The following is a 22,202-nucleotide window of genomic DNA, read 5'->3' as shown; positions in this document are numbered from 1 at the left end:
TGAGTGGCAAAACCACATCTTATCTTGTCTATTTCGGCTCATCTGAGTTCCCAGGACAACTAACGTTTATGCCAATGTACCAGGGTTATCCAATCATCATCATCATCATCATCAGAGGCACAGGCAGTTTAAATCGGGAATAACGTGTGAGGGGCGGAGCTGCTTCTGCATGAATCCTACTACTGTTTGTCGTTAACTGTTATAACGACGCATATGCCTATTCTGACCAATCACGTGTTGACATTGTCTTCCGTATTTTAGGACTTGTCAAGTGGTGATTGGTGGAAAGCAGCATTGCGGTTCGGAAGTGAGTGCCGGTCATGACAGCAGAGACACAAAGATGGAGGTGGTTGGTACTATCCGCGCGCTCATCAGGTCGCTGCTCTTCTTGCTGCTGTGGTCCAGCTGTGAAGGACGAGACTCGGAGCTCAGCTATGTGACCTGCGGCTCTCTAGTCAAACTGTTTAACACCAGACACAACGTCCGACTGCACTCCCACGACGTTAAGTACGGCTCAGGTAAGTGTTCAGAGAGCTGCCGGTGTACGGCCACAGCAGCCTTGAGGCGTCAGTATTGCGCGTACTGTGCTAGAAGAGCTTTGTAGAAACAAAAAATAGCCGGAAATTCAACCCCAGCACAACTTCCGACTACCTTTCCCCACGCTGACGTTAAGAAGAGGTTCGCTCCATGGTTGCATGTCTTAGTTAGTCTTTGGGAGCGTGCTGCTTTTGTGCTATAAGCACAAGAATGAGAAACTGATATTCCCGTCAGTGCAGTTTGGCATTATAGAGTTACCTGCTTTATAAGAGCATCCATTAAGTCAGTGAGTTTGGGGTCGTCCTCATCAAGCACCAGGGTTAGGCTGACTTTCACATCTGCCATTTGGTAGAGAGGCTACAAGTAAGGTTTGCATACTGTAACAGTGACTCACTGAAACTATGGAACTCACTTCTTTTTCATATCGTACGATCCTAACAGATGTTTTGGCCTCGTCCCTGAAAGTTGCCTGTTTGAAAGCGAGGTAATGCTTGTTACATGTGTAGCCAGCCTGGGACAAGTGCACATCCACTTTAGCCTCATGTGACGTCAAACTTTCTCAGAAAAGTCATTTTAGAAGTGAATATAGCTGAAATCATAGAACAGCCTTAACTGATGTCAAGGCAGCTTGCACTGATGTCTCTTTTGGGTCTCACATTTAAATGACAAAATCAACACTTTGAATTCAGATGTAGATATTATGTCTGCTTCATTTGTTATGGAATGACAGTTGAACAGGCCTCACCCAGCTATCAAACTACTTGTCAGTCAGTTGTCTGTTAATTCTTTTGAACCATTGAAATCGGACATGCGTATAAAGATGACTGTGGATTTTGTAAAGCTGCTTAAATGAAATGCGGTGGTCTACAGGTATATTTGTCCCACAAAATATGGACCAAACTGTCCCACGTGTAATAGTGGGAAAGGCAGGGCACACCTGGACAGGTCACTAGTCTGCACAAAGGGCAGTGGAGAACATTCAAACTCCACACTGAATCTAACTGTAGTCAGAACATTATAAGTTTGACAGGCTGCATCACAGAATAGAACATTTATTGAGCTTAACATAAAGGGTAATTGCTCCACATATTAAACACACAGTTACAAATCTGGGCTTTATATTGGATGGTGATTGTAAAATGGACAGACAAATGGCGTAGCATCTTTCATTTTAGAAAAACGGGTAAAGGTAAAAACCTATTCTCTGCAGGCAGCATTTGGAGACAGTAAAACATGCCCACCCCCTTCTTTATTGCGACTTTTAGTTAGGAGAAGTTGGAGATCATGCAGCATCATACAACAAAGTTGACATCCTGTCCACTGTTGCAAGCTGGCATTCCTGCAGGTCATGTACGGCTTGATTTTCGTAACCTGGCACATTGTGCTGCAGCTGGGTTGAAGACCGTATCATTTTGTCGGTTTTTACCACCATTTTAATGACATATCAGTGCAGAAGCTCAAAGATGTACAGATAATACAGAAAGACATGTTGCAACAGTTTGAAAGGGTGAGACTTTGTGGAAAATACTTTGAAAACACGCACTGCAATGTCTTTGCTTCTAGTTTTCTTCTACTATATGAGTGCTGATGTGGAGGTATTGTCAGGTGGGAACATCTTAAGTCTCTAACCCATTCAAAACCCCAGCTCGCACCTTATGTCAAGTGACCTCAGTAGGTCACATGATAGGGTGGGCCAAGGTCTCACAGTGGTTTCAAGTCAAATCTCTGGGAAACGCAGCTAGCATCTCAAGCTTCAGTGATTTAGTAATGTAACAGATTAGTTTTGTTTTTCTAAGCTCTAATGATGATGTTGATATTTATATAACAAAGGAATGGCCCACACCCGCCCATGAAACAGTCTTTGAGTCAATTGTCCAATTACTTTTGGTCCCTTTTAAAGTGAGGGTGGCACATGTTGAGGAGCTAAAACTCCTAAACAGTTCATCCAATTTGAATGTGGAACCCTCAAATGAAAACTGACAGTCTACAAATTATATCAATTTTCATTTTATAACTATATCTGGAATATGATTCAGTAAAAAAACAAAACAAAACTGGTTTCTTGCGAGTGAGTTTGGGCAGAGCTGTAATGGCAGCTGCACTAGCTGCAGTCTTCCACGTGTATTTTTTTCCTGTGCTAGTGGTTGCTCTTTTCCTATCAGCATGTAAGGATGGACAAGAACAATTGTAGGTGTATGCTAGACTCATCTGTTCCGGGAAAAACTGCAGCCTTGGTACATAAGCTCCCTACCATGCCAGTGGTACTTGACAGATAATTAAATAAATACACATTATTATAAATATTATATCAAAGGGTATCATAAGTATCAATTCTGGTGACATCCCTGATATATAACAATATAAAATATATACTTAAAGTCTGAACAGGGACGTCCACTTTTACACAAGATCTTCAACATGTGGATGTGACAGGATCTGATGTTGAACAATCTTGTGTACAGAGCGAGACTGATGGGGTAGTGAGCTATGTTGACCTTAAAGCCTTTCTTTCTATGTCAAAAAATTGGCTCTCTTTTTGCCCAGCTAAATCACCATAGCAACTTATTCACCATGGTAACCTGGTTGGGAGCAGGTTATGTGTTTCGGTTCAAAATTGTCTGCAAGAGATTCTTGAATGTTTAAGTGCATTAGACTGCTGTTCAACTTCACTGTCAGCTGTAAAGTACCAGCTGAGACTGCACTGCGTTGTCACTGGAATGTGCATGTGTTCAGCTGGTGATGCAGAATGGCCAAATGTTTTCATACATGATTCTAAATACAGAATTAAGCTGCTTGTTCTCATTTGCTAGAATTACAACTACTAGGACAGAGGACATACACCAAGAATGAATGAATCAATGAATGTAATTAATTTCACTGTGATCTGCAGACAAAAGTGAAGTGTTTTCTTTGTCTCCTTTATTAGGCTGTGTGACAGTAACATTTTTACGCTATCAGTATTAATGTTAATAGTGATTTTTCTACTGCATTGAACTCTTGTCCTACTTGCAAAAGTATTAAGTTTTACTGTTATATTGTTTTGATGTTCTTATTTGGATTTTTGTCGTTGTCATCGTCATCTCTATCATCATTAGATCGTGTCTGATTGGAGTAGCCCACACTCAAAGGGATGATGCAATCCTTTTCTCGTGAGTGCACTCAGAACCTGAAGTAGAGAGCCTGAATTATCACAGAAACCCAATAACAATCATGGCAATATACATTTCCTCCAAATAGCGTTTCAGTTTTGTTATGGTAGTCAATGTTCAAAGAAAACTCAACTGTGTTGAACTTCCTTCATCGTTCACTCCTTCTGTCAGGAAGGCTTTATACGCTACGTCCCGATGAACAGAATAAAGTTTTTGGGATTTCCTTACCTGGATGATTTAGCATGCATCAAGATACCATAGAATAGTTTGTAACAACGCTGCTGGTTTCCTCTCAAGTATAAACCTACAGACTGCACACAGTCTCCAGCAGTTTCTAACGGAAGAGTTTTATTCTATATCAAAAACCTATTGATTGTCCCTCAGCAGCGCCTGTTGATCTACTTGCTGTTTTCAGAGAGAAGTGCATATTCAATTCAATTCAATTTTATTTATATAGCACCAAATCACAACAACAGTCGCCTCAAGGCGTACAGTAGATCCTACAATAATAGATACAGAGAAAAAACCAACAATCATATGACCCCCCCCCCCCTATGAGCAAGCACTTTGGCGACAGTGGGAAGGAAAAACTCCCTTTTAACAGGAAGAAACCTCCAGCAGAACCAGGCTCAGGGAGGGGCGGGGCCATCTGCTGCAACCGGTTGGGGTGAGAGAAGGAAAACAGGATAAACACATGCTGTTGAATAGAGAGACAGAGATTAATAACAGGTACGATTCAATGCAGAGAGGTCTATTAACACAAAGTGAGTGAGAAAGGTGACTGGAAAGGAAAAACTCAATGCATCATGGGAATCCCCCGGCAGCCTACGTCTATTGCAGCATGACTAAGGGAGGATTCAGGGTCACCTGGTCCAGCCCTAACTATATGCTTTAGCAAAAAGGAAAGTTTTAAGCCTAATCTTAAAAGTAGAGAAAGTGTCTGTCTCCTGAATCCAAACTGGAAGCTGCTTCCACAGAAGAGGGGCCTGAAAACTGAAGGCTCTCTTGCCCATTCTACTTTTAAATACTCTAGGAACAAGTAAGCCTGCAGTGCAAGAGCGAAGTGCTCTAATAGGGTGATATGGTACTACAAGGTCATTAAAATAAGATGGGGCCTGATTATTTAAGACCTTGTATGTGAGGAGCAGGATTTTGAATTCTGGATTTAACAGGAAGCCAATGAAGGGAAGCCAATACAGGAGAAATATGCTCTCTCTTTCTAGTCCCTATCAGGACTCTTGCTGCAGCATTTTGGATTAACTGAAAGCTTTTCAGGGAGTTTTTAGGACATCCTGATAATAATGAATTACAGTAGTCCAGCCTGGAAGTAATAAATGCATGAACTAATATTTCAGTGTCACTCTGAGACAGGATATTTCTAATTTTAGAGATGTTGCGCAAATGGAAGAAAGCAGTCTTACATATTTGTTTAATATGTGTATTGAAGGACATGTCTTGGTCAAAAATGACTCCAAGGTTCCTCACAGTGTTACTGGAGGCCAAGGTAATGCCATCCAGAGTAAGAATCTGGTTAGATACCATATTTCTAAGATTTTCAGGGCCGAGTACAATAACCTCAGTTTTATCTGAATTAAGAAGCAGAAAGTTAGCGGCCATCCAGGTCTTTATGTCTTTAAGACATTCCTGCAGTTTAACTAATTGGTGTGTGTTACCTGGCTTCATGAACAGATAGAGGTGGGTGTCATCTGCATAGCAGTGAAAATGTATACTATGTCTTCTAATGATACTGCCTAAGGGAAGCATGTATAATGTAAACAGAATTGGTCCTAGCGCTGAACCCTGTGGAACACAATAGTTGACCTTTAATGGAGAGTCCTCTTCACACATTACATAAATAATTTGGAGTCTATTAGATAGATATTATACAAACCACTGCAGTGCAGTACCTGTAATACCTACAGCGTGCTCTTATCGCTCTAATGGGATATTATGGTCAACAGTATCGAACTCTGCACTGAAGTCTAGCAGGACAAGCACAGAGACGAGTCCACTGTCAGAGGCCATAAGAAGATCATTTGTAACCTTCACTAAAGCTGTTTCTGTGCTGTGATGAGCTCTGAAACCTGACTGAAACTCTTCAAATACGCCATTCCTCTGCAGATGATCTGTTAGCTGTTTGACAACTACTCTTTCAAGGACATATGTAGAACCTGCACTTACATGGCATTGTTATTTTGGTTAGTAATGTTCTTGCTGTGCCATAACATCTCATTGGTGATCTCGATGGCATGCAGGCTGTTATTGAAGTAAACGGGCAGAGTTGGAGATCATCCACAGAAGGTTTTGATGCCGTCACATTATATTAGCAAACCTTGAGAATGAAATTGTATATAATGGGCATATAGCCTGTTCTATGAGCACAATGCTCAACAACAAGTCTTTGTCTACTTGACTGCTGAATCTTAACAGGCTTGCATGCACTGAGCACTCTGTGCTTCCTTGGTGGAACAGTAATTAATAATTCAAGATCAAAAGTACTATAAATGCATGATGCCTCGATGACACTTAATGGTATAATTTTCTGTGTGTGTGTAGGCAGTGGACAGCAGTCTGTAACTGGAGTGGAGAACGCAGATGATGCCAACAGCTACTGGCAGATTCGTGGGAAGCCCAACAATCCATGTCCGCGCGGTGCTCCCATCAAATGTGGCCAGACCATTCGCATCACACACATGAAGACTGGACGAAACCTCCACACACACCACTTCAGCTCTCCTTTGTCTAATAACCAGGTCAGACACACACGACTGTTTCTCTTGCTCTTTTAAACACGTGGATGTTCACCACGGTACAAATGCTTCCCTTGTCCTCTTCACCGTCCACAGGAGGTGAGTGCTTTCGGAGAGAATGGCGAGGGTGACGACCTGGACGCGTGGACGGTTCAGTGTGAAGGCATTCACTGGGAGCGCGACGAGGCTGTGCGCTTCAAACACGTGGGCACCGACGTCTTCCTGAGTGTGACGGGCGAACAGTACGGCCACCCCATACGTGGACAGCGGGAGGTGCACGGCATGAGCTCCCCCAATCAGCACAACTGGTGGCGTACTATGGAGGGCGTCTTCATCCAGCCCAGCCAGGAACCGCTGCGCCACGATGAACTCTGACATCATCATCATCATCATCATCATCATCATTAGGAGACATGAGCATGGACATGCTTCTGCCTGGACCTGATGTATGACTTGACTGATAAATCTTTTCTATGTGAAGCACTCGGGGTGTTTTGTGACATGAAGGGGGTTGGCAGGCATTATTTGTGTGTACGTAGTGTAGCCTCAATATGTTCTTTCAGCTTCTTCCTTGGAGAATGTGATGAGGGATAACATTGAGCCAGGGGAGATACATGAGGATGGCTATAGTCCTGAAGAAAACTATCATTTGATTAATTTTTGTCCAGAAATACATAAAACATGCCAGTAGACATAATGACATGTACTGTATGTAATAAAGCCTTTATTTCATATTTGGTGTATATAGGTGTAATTAGAGCACACTTCACTGTCTGTCTTTTCGCCGCTGTTCCTGTGTTTGCAAGGTTATGGTATCTGGATTCTTTGCTGAGCTTATCTAAGCTTAGCAGGTTGTCTAGATGTCTCCTGCTACCTTAACTCTAGCTGCTGCATTGGGATTGGCACAACACAAGAATGGCTCCATTATTGATCCTGTCAGCCTTACTGTTTACACTGCAGTGTACAACCTGCCAGACTCACAAGGTGGCAGAATACTCCACCTCAGTGCTGAGTCCAATTACAATGCTTGGTTATATATTGTAATGTGTAACAGTTGATTGTTTTACTGCGCTTTGTAGAGTGTTGCAATGGAGGAAAACCCGTATCTTGTGACCCCGTAGTCCCCGTAGCACAATTTTGGAGGTCTTTCACAAAGTGACCACAAGCACTCTGCTCACTGTGAGTTTTCTACTGTGGCTCAGGAGGTAGAGCAGTCTGCATGCCAAATATCACTGGGCAAGATACTAACCCTAAGTTGCAGTATGAAAGTGTGTGAATGTTAGAAAGCGCACTCTAGTTTTTTCATAAAGGCAAACTTTAAGAACGGCTCTGATGGAGATCAGGGAGTCTTCATATATCCCAGCATGGCAGCCTTTGATAGTCGAGTAATTAACATAATTTTAAAGTGCTTTAATTAGCCATTCATCTTAAATAGTAGCCTAAGTGAGGAACACAAGTCATTATGTTGTGTATTCATTCAGCATATTTAACAAATTCAGTAATACTGAAGCTCCAGTTTTTCAGTGCTGTCAGCAGATGTACTGTGCTTCATCTGTCAACAACCACCTCTGCTATATCAAGTAAAAATACAAAAGGACCAGCAAAATGATGAATGGATTGAACAGTGGAATGACATCAGTTTTATTATTAAATGTTAAAATATGGAAGATGATGGTAAACACTACTGCTTTTCTCTCTCTCATTTGTTACGTCCCCAGGCTAGTCTAGGGGTTAGAAGGGACCAACATAAAGGTAAATAGTGAAGGAGGAGCCAAGATGGTAAGTTAAAAGGTTTATTTCTTGCTAGAAATTCTAATTCAGTTCCAGTTCAGACTGAGGGTTAGCTTCAGGGAGAGGCAAGGCCAACATAACAAACAAAACATCCCTGATATGAAAATAAAAGGAACTTACCTAACACAAAGAAAACAAAATATACAACCTGTAACAAGTGTCACCTGGTAGTTTGTTGCTCTCTGCCAGGTGATTGGCTGAAGAGCTTTGAAAAGGTAGTGGGTGTGTGGGGTGAGGTCAGTGCTCTTCTGCGGAAAAAACCAGAGGCGATTAATTCACTCTGGTGCGAGTGGGTATATTGTCGTGTGACCACGAGTTTTAATAGAAGAATTGATCAAGCCCTAGATTGACTGTGCGCAGGGAAACTGATCAATATTCTGTGCTGTCTCTGCTGTCCTTTTTCGTCCTTTTGATTGATTTGTAATTTTGTTTTGGTTAGTCCGTCCAGCTGTAAAGGCGGTTATTGATTGGGAGTGAGTTGTGTAAGGGTGGACTAACCTCCCTTTTTGTTTTTTGTTTATGCCACTTCCCTTTATATCCCAGATTGCAGGTCATGCATTTCCAGCTGTGCTGAGACCCGAATTGTTTGCAGTGCGTGCCACAGGTAAATCGATTGCAGTGTCGCTAAACGGGGTGTGACAGTTTGCAGTGTTGTGTTATTTTTTTTCTCATGTGCAGCTAGGATATCAGCAGGATGTGTCGTAAGTTCTGTCTGGAAATAACTGGGAAATTGTATGTTTAATTAATGCAATAAATAAATTATCAATTTATTTCCTTGCTCCTTTTACTCGTACCTTGTCCTCGGTTACAAACCTATAACCTACCTAACATCACATAAACAGGAGAAAACAGGGAATCAAAACAAAAGGCAGCTCTCCCCTACAAGCAGTCTGAACTCGGAAACACAAAATGCACATACAAGTCAAAAAGGCATGCAAGCCTGCACAGGTACAGCAATCAAAATGGCCAGGGGGCCCAGAAACACAGCTCCACAGGCATTAAGTAGTTGCCAATTAGCTGGATTCTGTGAGCAGCATCCAATCAGGACAGAGGAGGTGGAGCCTAGACAGAACATAGGGCATTAGTTCATAAAGGAAAACCAACATCCTCCTGAACACATTTTAAATGGAATCTCGCTGAAGTTTGGCCTTTAACAGTGTAGGGTATACCCTAACAGCTGTAGACTAAGAGCTGATTTAGGCTTCTGCAGGGACTCTGTAGAGACTCCCACATAACCTATGTGATGTACAGCAATTGTTGCTTTTTGTTTACTTTGTATGGAAAAAGGTTTGCAACCTGTGCAGAAGTTCTCTTGTGCAGTCCTCTGAAAATACAACACCTCAGTCTTATCAGAAGAGTTTTTGGTTATATCAAAAGTATATAGATTCTCTTTTGGCTTCCTGTCATTTATCTGAATTGCAGTGATGTTTTCAGGCTTAACACTGGATTATTGATCCAGTAGTCACAGAATGTTGTTTTTTACTGCAGTGAACAAGCTGCATCTTTCTATATAAATTAAAGCGCATTGCTGATAGGTCACCAAGCAACTGCAACATCACAATGATTTGAATTTAGTCAATCTATCCCATAGCACATAAAAATTAAATCAATCTTATTTTCTTATATTTTACTCTTGTGAACCAAAGTCATTTCTCATCTCATGTCCTCCTCCTTGTTAAGGATTAGGGGGAGGAAATTCCATGATCTGTGCAATTTTATTATACAGATTGTTTGTATGCCAGTGATCCATTACAATAATTTATGGGACAGCGTTTTCTCCTCCTCTTTCATAAATGATGCTCCAGTGTATCCGATTGTAGTGAAGTAGATTCTGGGTTAGGATGTTACATGATGTCCATAAACATGCGGCCGCTTGTTCAGAGGCTAGGCACGTGAGGTGGAATCCCCTCCCCGATGCATGTGCGTGTACACACCGGGCATAGGCTGATTGCACCGTTTAGAATTTAGTGTGAGTGAGGTTGCTGTGAAATCACATTGGTGAGTAATTGGTGGCACCCTTGGGCACCCCTCCCGTTAGGTTGCCTCCTCAAGTGGCCAGCCTCCACCATTTTGTTTAGTTGTTCTTTTTAATATATTGTGCTTGTTTTAGGGTAGCATTGTGGTAGGGAGTATGTCGTTTTAATCATTGTGTGGTAATAAAGTGTTTTAATTTATTATTTTACTCTCTCACCCCTGCTACCCTAGGTGCCTTTTAATCTTATAGTTATGTTTTAGTAGTTTCTCTTAATAAACTTTGGAATTATAAACTTCCTTTGTCTCACCTCTGCCTTTAAATAACGAGTCTGTGGGCTTTAGTAGCCAATGCAATCCTCTCATTGGCTAGAGAAATCTTTCCTGGGGGTGTAACGTCCTCCCCCAGGTGGCGTTGTCACTACTTTAGTAACCGTCCCCGGTTATTTCTCATTCGCGACACCACACTATGCTAATGGAAGCACTGAAGCTCCTTTATTTTGTATTTAAAGAATAGAGATAGAGAAACAGCTCTTATTATTGCTACCACACAGATATCTCTGGCTCACCTTTCTCTCAGTTAGGAACCTTCTGAAGCAAAATGGACTGTGTAAAAAAAGTAAGTGGAAATGCATATGAGGGTTTGAAGGGACTGAACAGGCCAATCCCAATAGTTGCCACTGGATCAGTGTGACATGGTTACCTTTCCAGGGAGGTGTCCGTCGGGATATGCAGTAGGTTATTTCAGAGGGGTTTGTGGTTGTGATGTACAAATGATGCAGATTTAACACTGAAGTATGAATGCACAATGAAATCTTCTCAAGAAGAAGGTATTCATTGTCTGCAGTTGCTTTTAGTTTTTCAGCTGTTTGTCTCTATGGCCACAGTTATCAAATGGACTGGTTCCTATATTTTCTAGTCTGAGCACTCCCCAAAAGTTGAGTCTCTTCATCTGGATGCAGTATTTTCAGTGGAACGTTTCGTCACTCGTCCAAGTGACTTCCTCAGTCTCCGCTGACTGCAGGTTTCCCAAACCTTATAAACAGTACATTTGCATAATGACTGACTTTGCATAATGACTAGCACCACTGAATGAACAATGGGCTTGGAATTGAGTTCCTTGATCATTAATATGCAAATTCTTATGACATCAACAACCACTGATCAATGGCCATGAGTACCATATACAGAGAGTTGGGGAATGGCTGCAATCACAGCATTGTAAGATGGTGACAGATGTACCCTTAGGCCCCCTCCTTGATTCAGAGATGGTCTTTCCGTTTTCACGTAAATGGCCTCTTTGACCCCCTGCTCAAACCAACGTTCCTCCCTGTACATGATCTGCACATCCTCATCGCTGAAAGAGTGTCCACTGTAGGTGTAAATTGACTGAGTCCTGGCCTGACGAGTTGGCTCTTCTGTGTTCTGCCGTCCGCTTTGCCAGAGGTTGTTTGGTTTCCCTAATGTATGGCAATCCTCCTGGCACTTAACAGCGTACACTATATTACTCTCTTTGTGTCGGGGGACCCGATCCTTGGGGTGGACCAATTTTTGGTGCAGCGTGTTTTGGGGTTTAAAAGCCACAGAGACGCAGTGTTTAGAAAAAATGCGTCTCAACTGTTCCGATACTCTTGACACATACGGGATTACTAGGTTTTCGTTTAGGCAGCAGTTGTCCTTCTCTCCTGGATCGGCTGGAGCTTTCTTTAAGTGTCTTTAGGTGTCAAATAAACAATCTTGAATCTTCCCAGCTTTAACAAATGTCCAGCTGGGATAACCACATTTATTCAGGGTCTTCTTGATGTGATGTTCTTCTGCTTCCCTGGCCGCTGTGTCTGTGGGGATGGTGTTCGCTCTGTGTTGTAGCGTCCTCATGACACTCAGTCTATGCTCCAGTAGATGATGAGAGTCAAACCTTAAATACGTATGCGTAGGTTTATGGTACACATCACCTTTTAGATGTCCCCCATTACTGATGGAAATCTCACAGTCTAAGAATGTTAACCTGCCACTTTTCATATCCTCCCTGGTGAATTTGATGTGTTGGTCCACCGAGTTAATTTGATCTGTGAATTTTGGTAAGTCCTGAGACTTGATTTTCACCCAGGTGTCATCCACATACCTAAACCAATGACTTGGTGGTGTTCCAGGGTAGGATAACAAAGCCCTCTTTTCCACTTCTTCGATGGCCTGTCCCAGCAATGCAAAACCCCAGCATCCAACATCAGCTCGGAGGAGAGGAAGGCACTCATAAGTAGTCCTGGACTCAGCAGCTCCACAGTAGTTTTTCAGTTGCACATACAGCTAATTTTCAAATTCAGCACCTTGATCATGATGCACTCGTGCTGGAAAGCCAAATTTTAGAGCATAGTCATGATAGATTTTGCATGCAGCAGTTTTACCTGATTTGGAAGTTGTAGCCTGGGTAAAGAGTGTAAAATGGTCAATGACTACAATAATGTATTCATAACTGGCCTTGCACTTTTCAAGGTGTGGGAAATCAATTGAGATGAGTTCAAAAGGTTGAGTAGTGACAATATTAGTCAGTGGAGCTCTGATCTCATGACATGGCTTCTTCTGTTTCATGCAAACACACCTTCTGGTGACATAATCCTCCCATTGAACCTCCTGTTGCATCAGTGCGTCAGTGGCAATGTTCTTCACCTTGATGGCCCATTTCATAATGTAGCTCCTTTAGTACTGTACTTTTGTGTTTTTCTGGTAAGACTAGCTGTTTTCTGTATTATGTTTTTCTGTTCCACTGGCTGCTTTGAATTGCAGTGGTTCAAGTGGGTAGACTAATTCTTTTTTTTTTTTTTTTTTTAAACCTGTCCCGTTTGGTTCTTTTGCCATCAGAATTATTGTCTAAAGGCGAAGAAAGATGCCCAACGGATTTACTTTACCAAATGGACCATCCCAGCCTTGCCGTAATGGTCCATTTGATTTACCTTTTATTGTTTATTTTATTTTATTAATTTATTTATTTTTTACTTGCTAGATACGGGACAGGGGAAAAGAAAAGGGAGAAAGAAAGAGGGGGAAGAAAAAAAAAACAGCGAAGAAGAGGGACGGGGATAAAGGGCAAAAAGCAAAAACCAACAAAATAAGCAGACAAAAAATACATATATCGATCACCTGGATCACCTGTTGAGAAAGAAAAAAGAAAACAAGCAGAAGAAAACGAGAGTAATAGAATAAACAACATCACAATGATATATGGGAATATAACACTAAATACTTAATATTAAACATTATTGTGCAGCACGTAAGATCGACAGCGCACAGTGTGCTTTGAGGTAGGAGCCAAAAAGGGTGTAGTTTGTGTGTGTGATCACCTGTGTGTACACCTGTGAGCATGAGCGCGCTTGTATTTAAAAGGTTCCTTAATGTAATGATCTGCTAGAGGGTGTGGGGGGCCACAGTCCCATCCTCCAGGGCATGAAGCAGGTATGGAGGAGATCAAAACTCCAGACATCCAGAGGCCCCCAGAACACAAGAGACCAAGGAAGACCAACAGAGGGGCAGCCGCGCCACTGTCCCAGAAAGAGCTGAGGAGAGTCCCAGATGAGGGATCACTCAGCAGCCGCGGAGCAGAAGCCGGGGGGGTTGCAGTGACGTGCCTGTGAGCTCCGCCGGCAGCCAGCTGTGCCTGAGTGACCGAGCCCCAGGCCGAGAGGCCGAGGGCACCCCACCCCCAAAGTGGCCCGAGCGAGCCCCAGGTTCCAGGCCCCGATAAGCAGCCACCAAGGAGTGAGCCGGTGTGTACCCGGACGCCCACCCCCGGACACAAAGAACCACCAACGCATCGATGTCTGAGGGCGTCTGCCACCGGCAGGGGAAGTGGTGGGGGGAGATAGGCCTCCAAACCTTGGAGGGCCTGAGATGTCCCCAGAGAGGTGGCGTCTGATACCCAACCTGACATATAGACACAGACATACAGGCACACTCAAATACAAACATCCATTCCCACCCTCATGCTCTCATAGGCAATTACTCCACACTCAACCAACGTGGAGACAGACATAAAGAGACGCTGTACACACAATCACACTCCCCAAGCGTACTCTAAGAACCGGGTCTAGGTACCCTTGCCCCTGGAGGGGGAAACTGCACCCAGGCCCAGGTGGTGTTACCCTTTTCCCTGCAGTGGGGAGAAGCAGACTGCCCCGACTCCGCAGCAGCAGGGAGGCCCCACACACCAGACCCCAGTCGGACGGCCAACTCCTCCTCCTAGCCCCCCCGCTCCAGCAGGCCGCAGAGACCGGGGGTGTGAGAAGACTCCAAACCTCCCTCTACCCGCTCATATGTAGTGTTGATGTATATGTGTTCTAAGGTGCAATTAAAACCCAGGAGGGCATGGAGCTACCTGCCAGAGAGCAGCAGGTAAGCGCATAGCCCCTCCTGATAGCCCTCAATGTCTACGTGTATTTAAAATTGAGAGGTGGGCAACGACGCCAGGGGTGAGGTGTACACCCTGATGGTGATTTGGAGTCCGTGTTGTGAGCCCACCCCTAAGATCCTATATGTATGTGTTATGAGAGTGTGAGTAATGTGAATGTCTAAGTTGTGAGATAAAATTGAGGCAGAGGCAGCCAGAAGGGGACAGAGGGGGGGGATGCCTCCTCTGCACCCTGGTGACACACCCCTACCCCAAGGCCCTGCATGTGTGGGTGATTGTGGTGGAGCGGGAAGAGGGAGGCAGCTGGAGATGGGGAGGGAAGAAAGGGAGGGGCAAGTGACCCCTCCCTGGGGCCAGCTCCCCCGCTGACCCCAGTAGGCACCCCCATGCTCTGCAACCCGCCAGGGAAAGGGGGCCAAGGCCCATCCGGACCAGGGCCCAGTGCAGCAGCGCCGCCTGGCCCCACAGAGCCCGGGACAGCCCACCGGACCCCACTACAGAGAAAACTGCACCCACCCCATCATCCACTCATCTTCCAGACTACACAAGACAATAGACGCCCAGGCTGAGATCTTCCTCCACCTCTCCTATATCTCCCTCTCCTGCAGAGAGAATTCCTGAGGAGAGGAAAGCTCCTGCAAGATGTGACAACCTCCCCCACCAGTTGAAGAGTCCCCCAGGTGGCTCGATGCACTGGCGGCGCCCTGCGCCAGGACTGGGCCCCCATATACCCACCCGCCCACAACCCCAGCAACACACCAACCAGGACCCGAGCCCCCGAGGCCCGGCCAGGGCCCCAGCCCAGAGACGGAGCGCCCCCAGAACCTCACGCCCGTCCCGGACCCACCCAGCGGCAGCCAGGCTACCAGGTCAGTAACCCACGTCCATCAGCACAGACCCTCCCCTAGCCCCGCTGCACGCAGCCACGAGGAAACCGTCACCTAAGAGCCAACAGAGCCCCTAATTGGCCATGACCGCTACCCCGGGTTGAGCCCCCCAAGGAAGATGCTCCTGGGGAACCCCCCGACGCCCTAAGCCTGTACCTACCCCCACACCAATCACAACAGTGAAGGTGGGACCAAACTATGACCCCCCACCCCCGCTAGGTGATGGAGCTGATCAAAGGAGCCCAGAGCAATTGATCTGATGTGGTGGCAGAGGCTGTATCAAGACTAATGTAATCTAATAGATAATTTCTATACTGGTTAGAATTAAGATTATTTTTATTTTTCCAGTTCATGAGGACTGTTTTCTTGGATATGCATAGGGCAGTGAAAACCATGTGGGCTATATTCTTTTCTGAAGTGACATTATCTAAGCTGCCCAACAAACACACTAAAGGAGAAGTTGGAATGTTACATTTCAGACACTTCGATAAGTCTTCACATATCTCACGCCAAAACTTCTGAACTGGTGGACAGAACCAAAGAGCGTGGATATAATTGTCCGGTGAATTGGTTTGGCAGTGTGAGCAGTTGTTGGTAGACGTAAAGCCCATCTTGAACATCCGATGACCTGTATAGTGCACTCTATGTAGTATTTTGTATTGAATTAATTGAAGACTGGGATTTCTAATTAGATGAAAGGTTTTTAAGCAAATCTGAGACCAGAAGTTTTGGTCTAAGTTAACTGATAAATCCGCTTCCCATTTTGCAATAGGAAGTGATATTGATTCATCTATTTTAGAAAGCATTCTGTATATTTTGGATAGTAATTTGGGGGTTTTAAGAGTAAGAAACTGAACCACACTTGGTGGTGTTTGTAGTTCAACTTGACCCGGTTTAAATTTCTTTTTTACTATGGATTTAATTTGTTGATATTCTAAAAATCTTTTCTTGTTGATCCCATATTGTGTAACTAGTCTGTCAAATGAAATAAATTCTGTTCCTTCTAGTATATGTTCTAAATATTTGATTCCTTTACCACTCCAATCTGAAAAGTTTATCATATTATTGTTTTGTAATATGTCAGGGTTGTTCCAGATAGGTGTACGTTTGCATGGGATTAATGAAGACTCTGTCAACTTCAGAAACTCCCACCATGCTGTCAGAGAGGAGCTAATGTTGACGCTTTTGAAGCATTCATGTCGTTGAATGTTTGAGCTGATAAATGGTAGATCTGAAATCTCTAGATTATTGCAAAGTGCTTGTTCTACATCTAGCCAAGGTTCATCTAAGAGGGTATGTTTTAGCCATCCTGAGATAAATTGGAGCCTGTTGGCTAAGAAGTAGTGCTGAAAGTTAGGTAGTTCTAATCCTCCTTTATCCTTGGTCTTTTGTAGTGTTTTTAAGCTTATACGTGGGGGCTTATTTTTCCAAAGGAATTTGGACATATATGAATCTAGAGATCTGAACCAATCTTGTGGCGGTTTAGTTGGGATCATTGAGAATAAATAATTTATTTTTGGTAAGACCATCATTTTTATAGCGGCAACCCTTCCCATAAGTGATATGGGTAGACATTTCCACCTAGCCAGATCGCCTTCTACTTTCTTTAAAAGTGGGATATAGTTTAATTTAGTTAGATCTGCAAGCTTGGGAGAAACATTAATACCTAAATATTTTATATTTCCCGATTGCAGTGGAGTAGAAGAAGAATTATGGAAGGAGCAATTAATCGGAAGGACTGTAGATTTTGACCAGTTAATTGAGTAATCTGATATTCTTGCAAAAGAGTTTATCAATTCAATCACCCCAGAGATATTGGTTTGTGAATTTTGGAGAAAGAGTAGCACATCATCCGCATAAAGGCTGATTTTATGTTCCACGTTCTTGCATTTTATGCCCTTAATTACTGAATTCTGTCTAATTGCTGCTGCTAGTGGTTCAATAAAAATTGCAAACAGTGAAGGGGAGAGTGGGCATCCCTGCCTGGTGCCCCTCAGGAGACAGAAGCTGGAGGATGTCTGGTCATTTGTTCTGACACAAGCTGTTGGGGAATTATATAATATTTTTAACCAGTTGATGAAAGAAGATCCAAAACCAAATTTGTGTAAAGTTGTAAATAGAAATTTCCAGTTAACTCTGTCAAATGCTTTTTCTGCATCTAAAGAAAATATTGTAGTTTCAAGGTTTTTACTGTATGAGTAGTCTATCAAATTAAGTAATCTACGTGTATTTGTTGATGAGTGCCTACCTTTTATGAAACCAGTTTGGTCAGGATGAATTAAGAGGGGGGTTATTTTCTCTAGTCTCTTCGAGAGAGCTTTGCAGATTATTTTAAGGTCTACATTTATAAGGGATATTGGACGATAGCTTGAGGGATATACAGGGTCTTTGCCTGGTTTTAGCAGGAGATTAATGTTTGCAGAATTCATATTTGATTCAGATAGGGTAGAATAATTCTGCATATCCCTTTGCTGGACATCAGGCAAATGGCTCTGTTTCCATGTCTCATCTATAGCACAAAGTTGTGAACCTGTGTCCCACTGTGCTGTTCCCTTCACATGCCTAGGTCTATACCCTGGGTGGTATTTCTGTGCTGCTGGAGAAGGGTGCTGGTGGTAAAACGGGCTGCTGAGATGCTGGTGTTGAGTTTGAATGGTTTCTTTGATTTGGGAAACTTCAGCCCTCAAATCTTTTAGCAGCACCATGTCAGCATGCATTTCTTTTATATCTCTGAGAAGATCAGGGGGAGGGAGGAACTCTTTTCTGGGCTATGCTTCTCTTTCCCACTGGGGAATCATTAGATTGGACAGTATATACAGTAGCTACTCATGATGGAGCTGGATTTCCGTTTCATTTGTGACTGGGATATTTAGCTTCTCCAGCAACAATTCATCTGAAGTATTTGTTTGCAGTAGGTAAGGGATCATATTTTAGATACATACATTCAACCCCCTGCGAAGCAAGCAGGATTTTCTATCTCATGTCCATTGTCCTGATAAAGAAATTGTTGGGCATCTCTCTACTACTCTGAACCTCAGAGATGAGTTGTTTCTATAACTCTGTGGCACTTTTCTCCTGGTAATGAGACCTGAGAATTCTCCTAAGGGCACGTAATCCAAGGTTTTCTTTTCTTTCAAGATAACTCCTTAACTGCAAGCCTGATGTGATAGCATAAATTATAGCATCAGTAATTTCTGATTCTGGGTAGCCTTTATTGATCCCATTTTCAATTTGTCTGGTCAGACTGGAAAATGTGAGTCTGTCTTTTTGCCCAGGCTCTCCTATTTGACCTGATATCTTAAAATCTTTGCGCCACATGGAGCTGTTCGTGCTTTTGGAACAATATTTCTCACTGGGGTGCGAAGACTTAAGCCAGGTTTAATGCTATTTCTCATCAGGTCAAGGGTGATCGACAAGAGGATTTCTCTTACAGGTCAGGGATGGTCCTCAAGCCAAACATTGCAGTGCCTCCAACCTTTGTGCTCTTAAACAGGGGGAAAAGTCAGGAGAGATGAATGAAGATGCTGATGTGCAGCTCTCGCTTTCACTCATCTGTGTTGAGTGTCAGTTACAAAAAAAACCCACAACCAAAACCATATTTTCTCTGCAGACATTTGCAGACATTCTGGATTTAATTGATAAGCGATTTTCCAGCTTCGACGCGAGGTTGTCTCTGGTCAACATTCTATATTGTGAATTCAATTCTTGAGGGAATCTTTGGAATTCAGCCAGCAGCTGAAACACCACCCGGATGTACATATTGGTTCCCTTATGGAACCTCTCTTTTTGTTTGTTTGTTTGATTGTTTGTTTTGTTTTTTCCTCTCATTCATTTGAGCATCATACATCGTTTAAAATAGTATATGATCCTGAAAGAAAAAACAACACTTTCAGGGTCTTTTACAAAGCTTTATACTCACAACAGACACCCATCTAAAAATGAAATTGATTTCCAGCAGAATTCTATAAAGAGATAACCCCCCTCATAATAAATCCTAATCAAACTGGTTTCATACATGGGAGGCATTCATCAACAAATACACATAGATTATTTAATTTGATAGATTATTCATGCAGTAAAATGCTACAATGCAATTGCATCTCTAGATGCAAAAAAAAAAGGAAAAAAAAGTATTTGCTAGAGTTAACTGGAAATTTTTATTTGTAACTTTACACAAATTTGGTTTTAGAAACTCCTTCATGAACTGGTTAAAATATTATATAGTTTCCCAACAGCTTGTGTCAGGACAAATGACCAAACATCCTCCAGCTTCTGTCTCCAGAGGGGCACCAGACAGGGATGCCCACTCTCCCTTTCACTGTTTACAATTTTTATTGTGTCATCAATTACACCGGCTATAGTGAGTGAAGAGTGTTGAACATAAAATCATACTTTATGGGAATTATATGCTGCTTTTTCACCAGTATTCACAAACCACTCTCTGTGAGGTAATTACATTAATAAACTCTTTCTCAAGAGCTTCAGATTATTTGATAAACTGGTTCAAATCTATAGTTCTTACAATGAATTGCTCCTTCCATAATTCTTCTTCCACCCCACTGTAATCTGGAGATATTAAATATTTAGGTATTAATGTTTCTCCTAGTCATGCAGATTTAACTAAATTAAACCACATTTCACTTTTGAAGAAAGTACAAGATGATCTGACTAGATGGAAGTCTCTGCTTATATCACTCATGGATAGAGTTGCTTCAATAAAAGTGATGGTTTTGCCAAGAATCAATTATTTATTCTCAGTGATCCCGAGTAAACCATTGCCTAACTCGTTTGTATCTCTGGAGTCCTTTACAAAGATAAACCGCTGCATTTTAGCTTAAAAACCCTGCAAAGGACCAGGGATAACTTTCACCACTATTCCATAGCTAACAGACTACAATACATCTCAGGATGGTTAAAACATACTCTCTCAATTCAATTCAATTCAATTCAATTCAATTCAATTCAATTCTTTATTGCCCCACAAGGGGAAATTAGTTTAGCAGCAAGGGCAGCAATAGGAATAAACAAAATGCTAATAAAAAGCCACAAGACAGTTATTTGCAATTAAGGGGACGAGTTGCAGTAGGGATAAAAGAAACCTGGAGTCTTTTGGTTTTCCTCACAGGTACTCTAAAACAACGGCCAGAGGGCAACAAGTCAAACTCACTGTGAAGTGGATGGCTAAAACAATTAACAATAAAATGAGCCTTCCTCAGCTCATGCTTGTTATAAATGGCCGAAAGCCCATCTTGCCAACACCCTGAGATTTTACTGGCAGTTTTTACAAAAAAGTCCCAACTGATTCATGTTCTTCAGAGTCATGTTACCAAACCAAGCAGCAATACAGAAAGAAATAATAGATTCAATAAAACGTTCTTTAAAAGACCTCATTTTCCTTAAAAAGAACAGTCTTTGCTGAACTTTTTTGGTAGTGGTATCAACACGAGGCTCAAAAGACAGTTTGTGGTCAAGAACAACCCCTGAATACTTGTAACTCTCTACAATCTCAATATCAGCAGCTTTAATAGGTGATGAGCAGCCCTGGGGAGGAGAGGAGAGTACATCAGAAAGAACACTGTTCACTTTTACGCATTGCAACCTATTTGTCAAAAAGCCAACTGATCAAACTAGGATCAAGAAATAAAATTATTCAGTACCTTACCTGGAACAATGACAGCCTGTTTTCTAATCTTAGATACTGTAACTCTAGAGAAAGTGAAAAAATATGATGGAAAAATCCCACTCGACTGATCAGCACAAGTTTTCAGTAACTGCCCAGAAATGTTGTGAGGTCCAGGACTCTTAATCTTAGTGTGTCTAAAGAGATTAGCTGCCCCTCTCTCATCAATAAAAAATAATGGGGAAGTGGTAGTCTCTTCTCGTCTGCATAGGACAATCAAGATTTTCAAAACGAAGATAAAAACTGTTAAGCCAAATGTTTATCGGAGGTAAACCCATCTAAAGATATGTTACAGTTACCCTTAGTTTGTAGCCCATGTCATGGAGAGAGAGAGACTGCAAGTTGCGTGTCACTTTAAAGATGGCGTCGGCATCAGCTTTGACATCAGCTTTGGGATGGATTTAAACAACAGTGATACATATCTGAGGGAATTCCCTCTGTAAAGAAAATGGCCTGACAGATAATGTCGGGAAGACACAACCGTTCACGCACAGTAAAATTATTACACCAGCCATGGTTGATATATAAACATAGCCCTCCTCCATGAAATTTATGTGTTAGTCCACAGTTCCCATCCAACCAGACAAGGGCCCCAAAGCTGCTAATTTGCAGCAAAGTGTCACTGTCCAGATTGGTCAGCCACGTCTCAGTAAACGACATAAGACAAGCCTCTCTGTATTCCTGAAGATGAAGTACATTCCCCATCAATCTTGTTCCTAGAAGACTGGACATTAGTCAGAATCACAGAAGGCAGAGGAACACGATTCTTCCTCCAAGGTTTTCTTAGACGCTGACACGCACTGCCTTTCTTCCCATGTTTCCTTGAACCTCAAGGCTTTTCAAAGTTTGTTCTTGACCAGGCATGAGAAACAAATCAGGGAAGCAATCCGTTCCCTCACAAAGTTAAAAATTTGGTTAAAAACAAAGTTAGAAAACACAAAAAATGCCTGCTGCAGGTCGCCAGAAGAGAAGTGCCCCTAAGGTCCCAATTAATACACACACATTATTAGATACTTACATGGAGAAATCATGGAACAC

At 42.6% G+C, this 22,202-nt stretch overlaps 1 protein-coding gene across 1 annotated transcript; it reads left to right on the top strand.

The window, feature by feature from the left end:
• Positions 1-285: 285 nt before the first annotated feature.
• On the top strand, positions 286-9,251 carry sdf2l1 (stromal cell-derived factor 2-like 1). The gene is made up of 3 exons (XM_063490481.1): positions 286-518; positions 6,243-6,439; positions 6,533-9,251. Exons 1-3 carry the CDS (start codon positions 341-343, stop codon positions 6,809-6,811), a joined length of 654 nt encoding a protein of 217 aa, XP_063346551.1. The 5' UTR covers positions 286-340; the 3' UTR covers positions 6,812-9,251.
• The last annotated feature ends 12,951 nt before the right edge of the window (positions 9,252-22,202 follow it).

This window comes from Pelmatolapia mariae, linkage group LG12 (genome assembly GCF_036321145.2).
Source record: "Pelmatolapia mariae isolate MD_Pm_ZW linkage group LG12, Pm_UMD_F_2, whole genome shotgun sequence".
NCBI lineage: Eukaryota > Metazoa > Chordata > Actinopteri > Cichliformes > Cichlidae > Pelmatolapia > Pelmatolapia mariae.
This window is presented reverse-complemented; position numbering and strand designations above follow the sequence as displayed.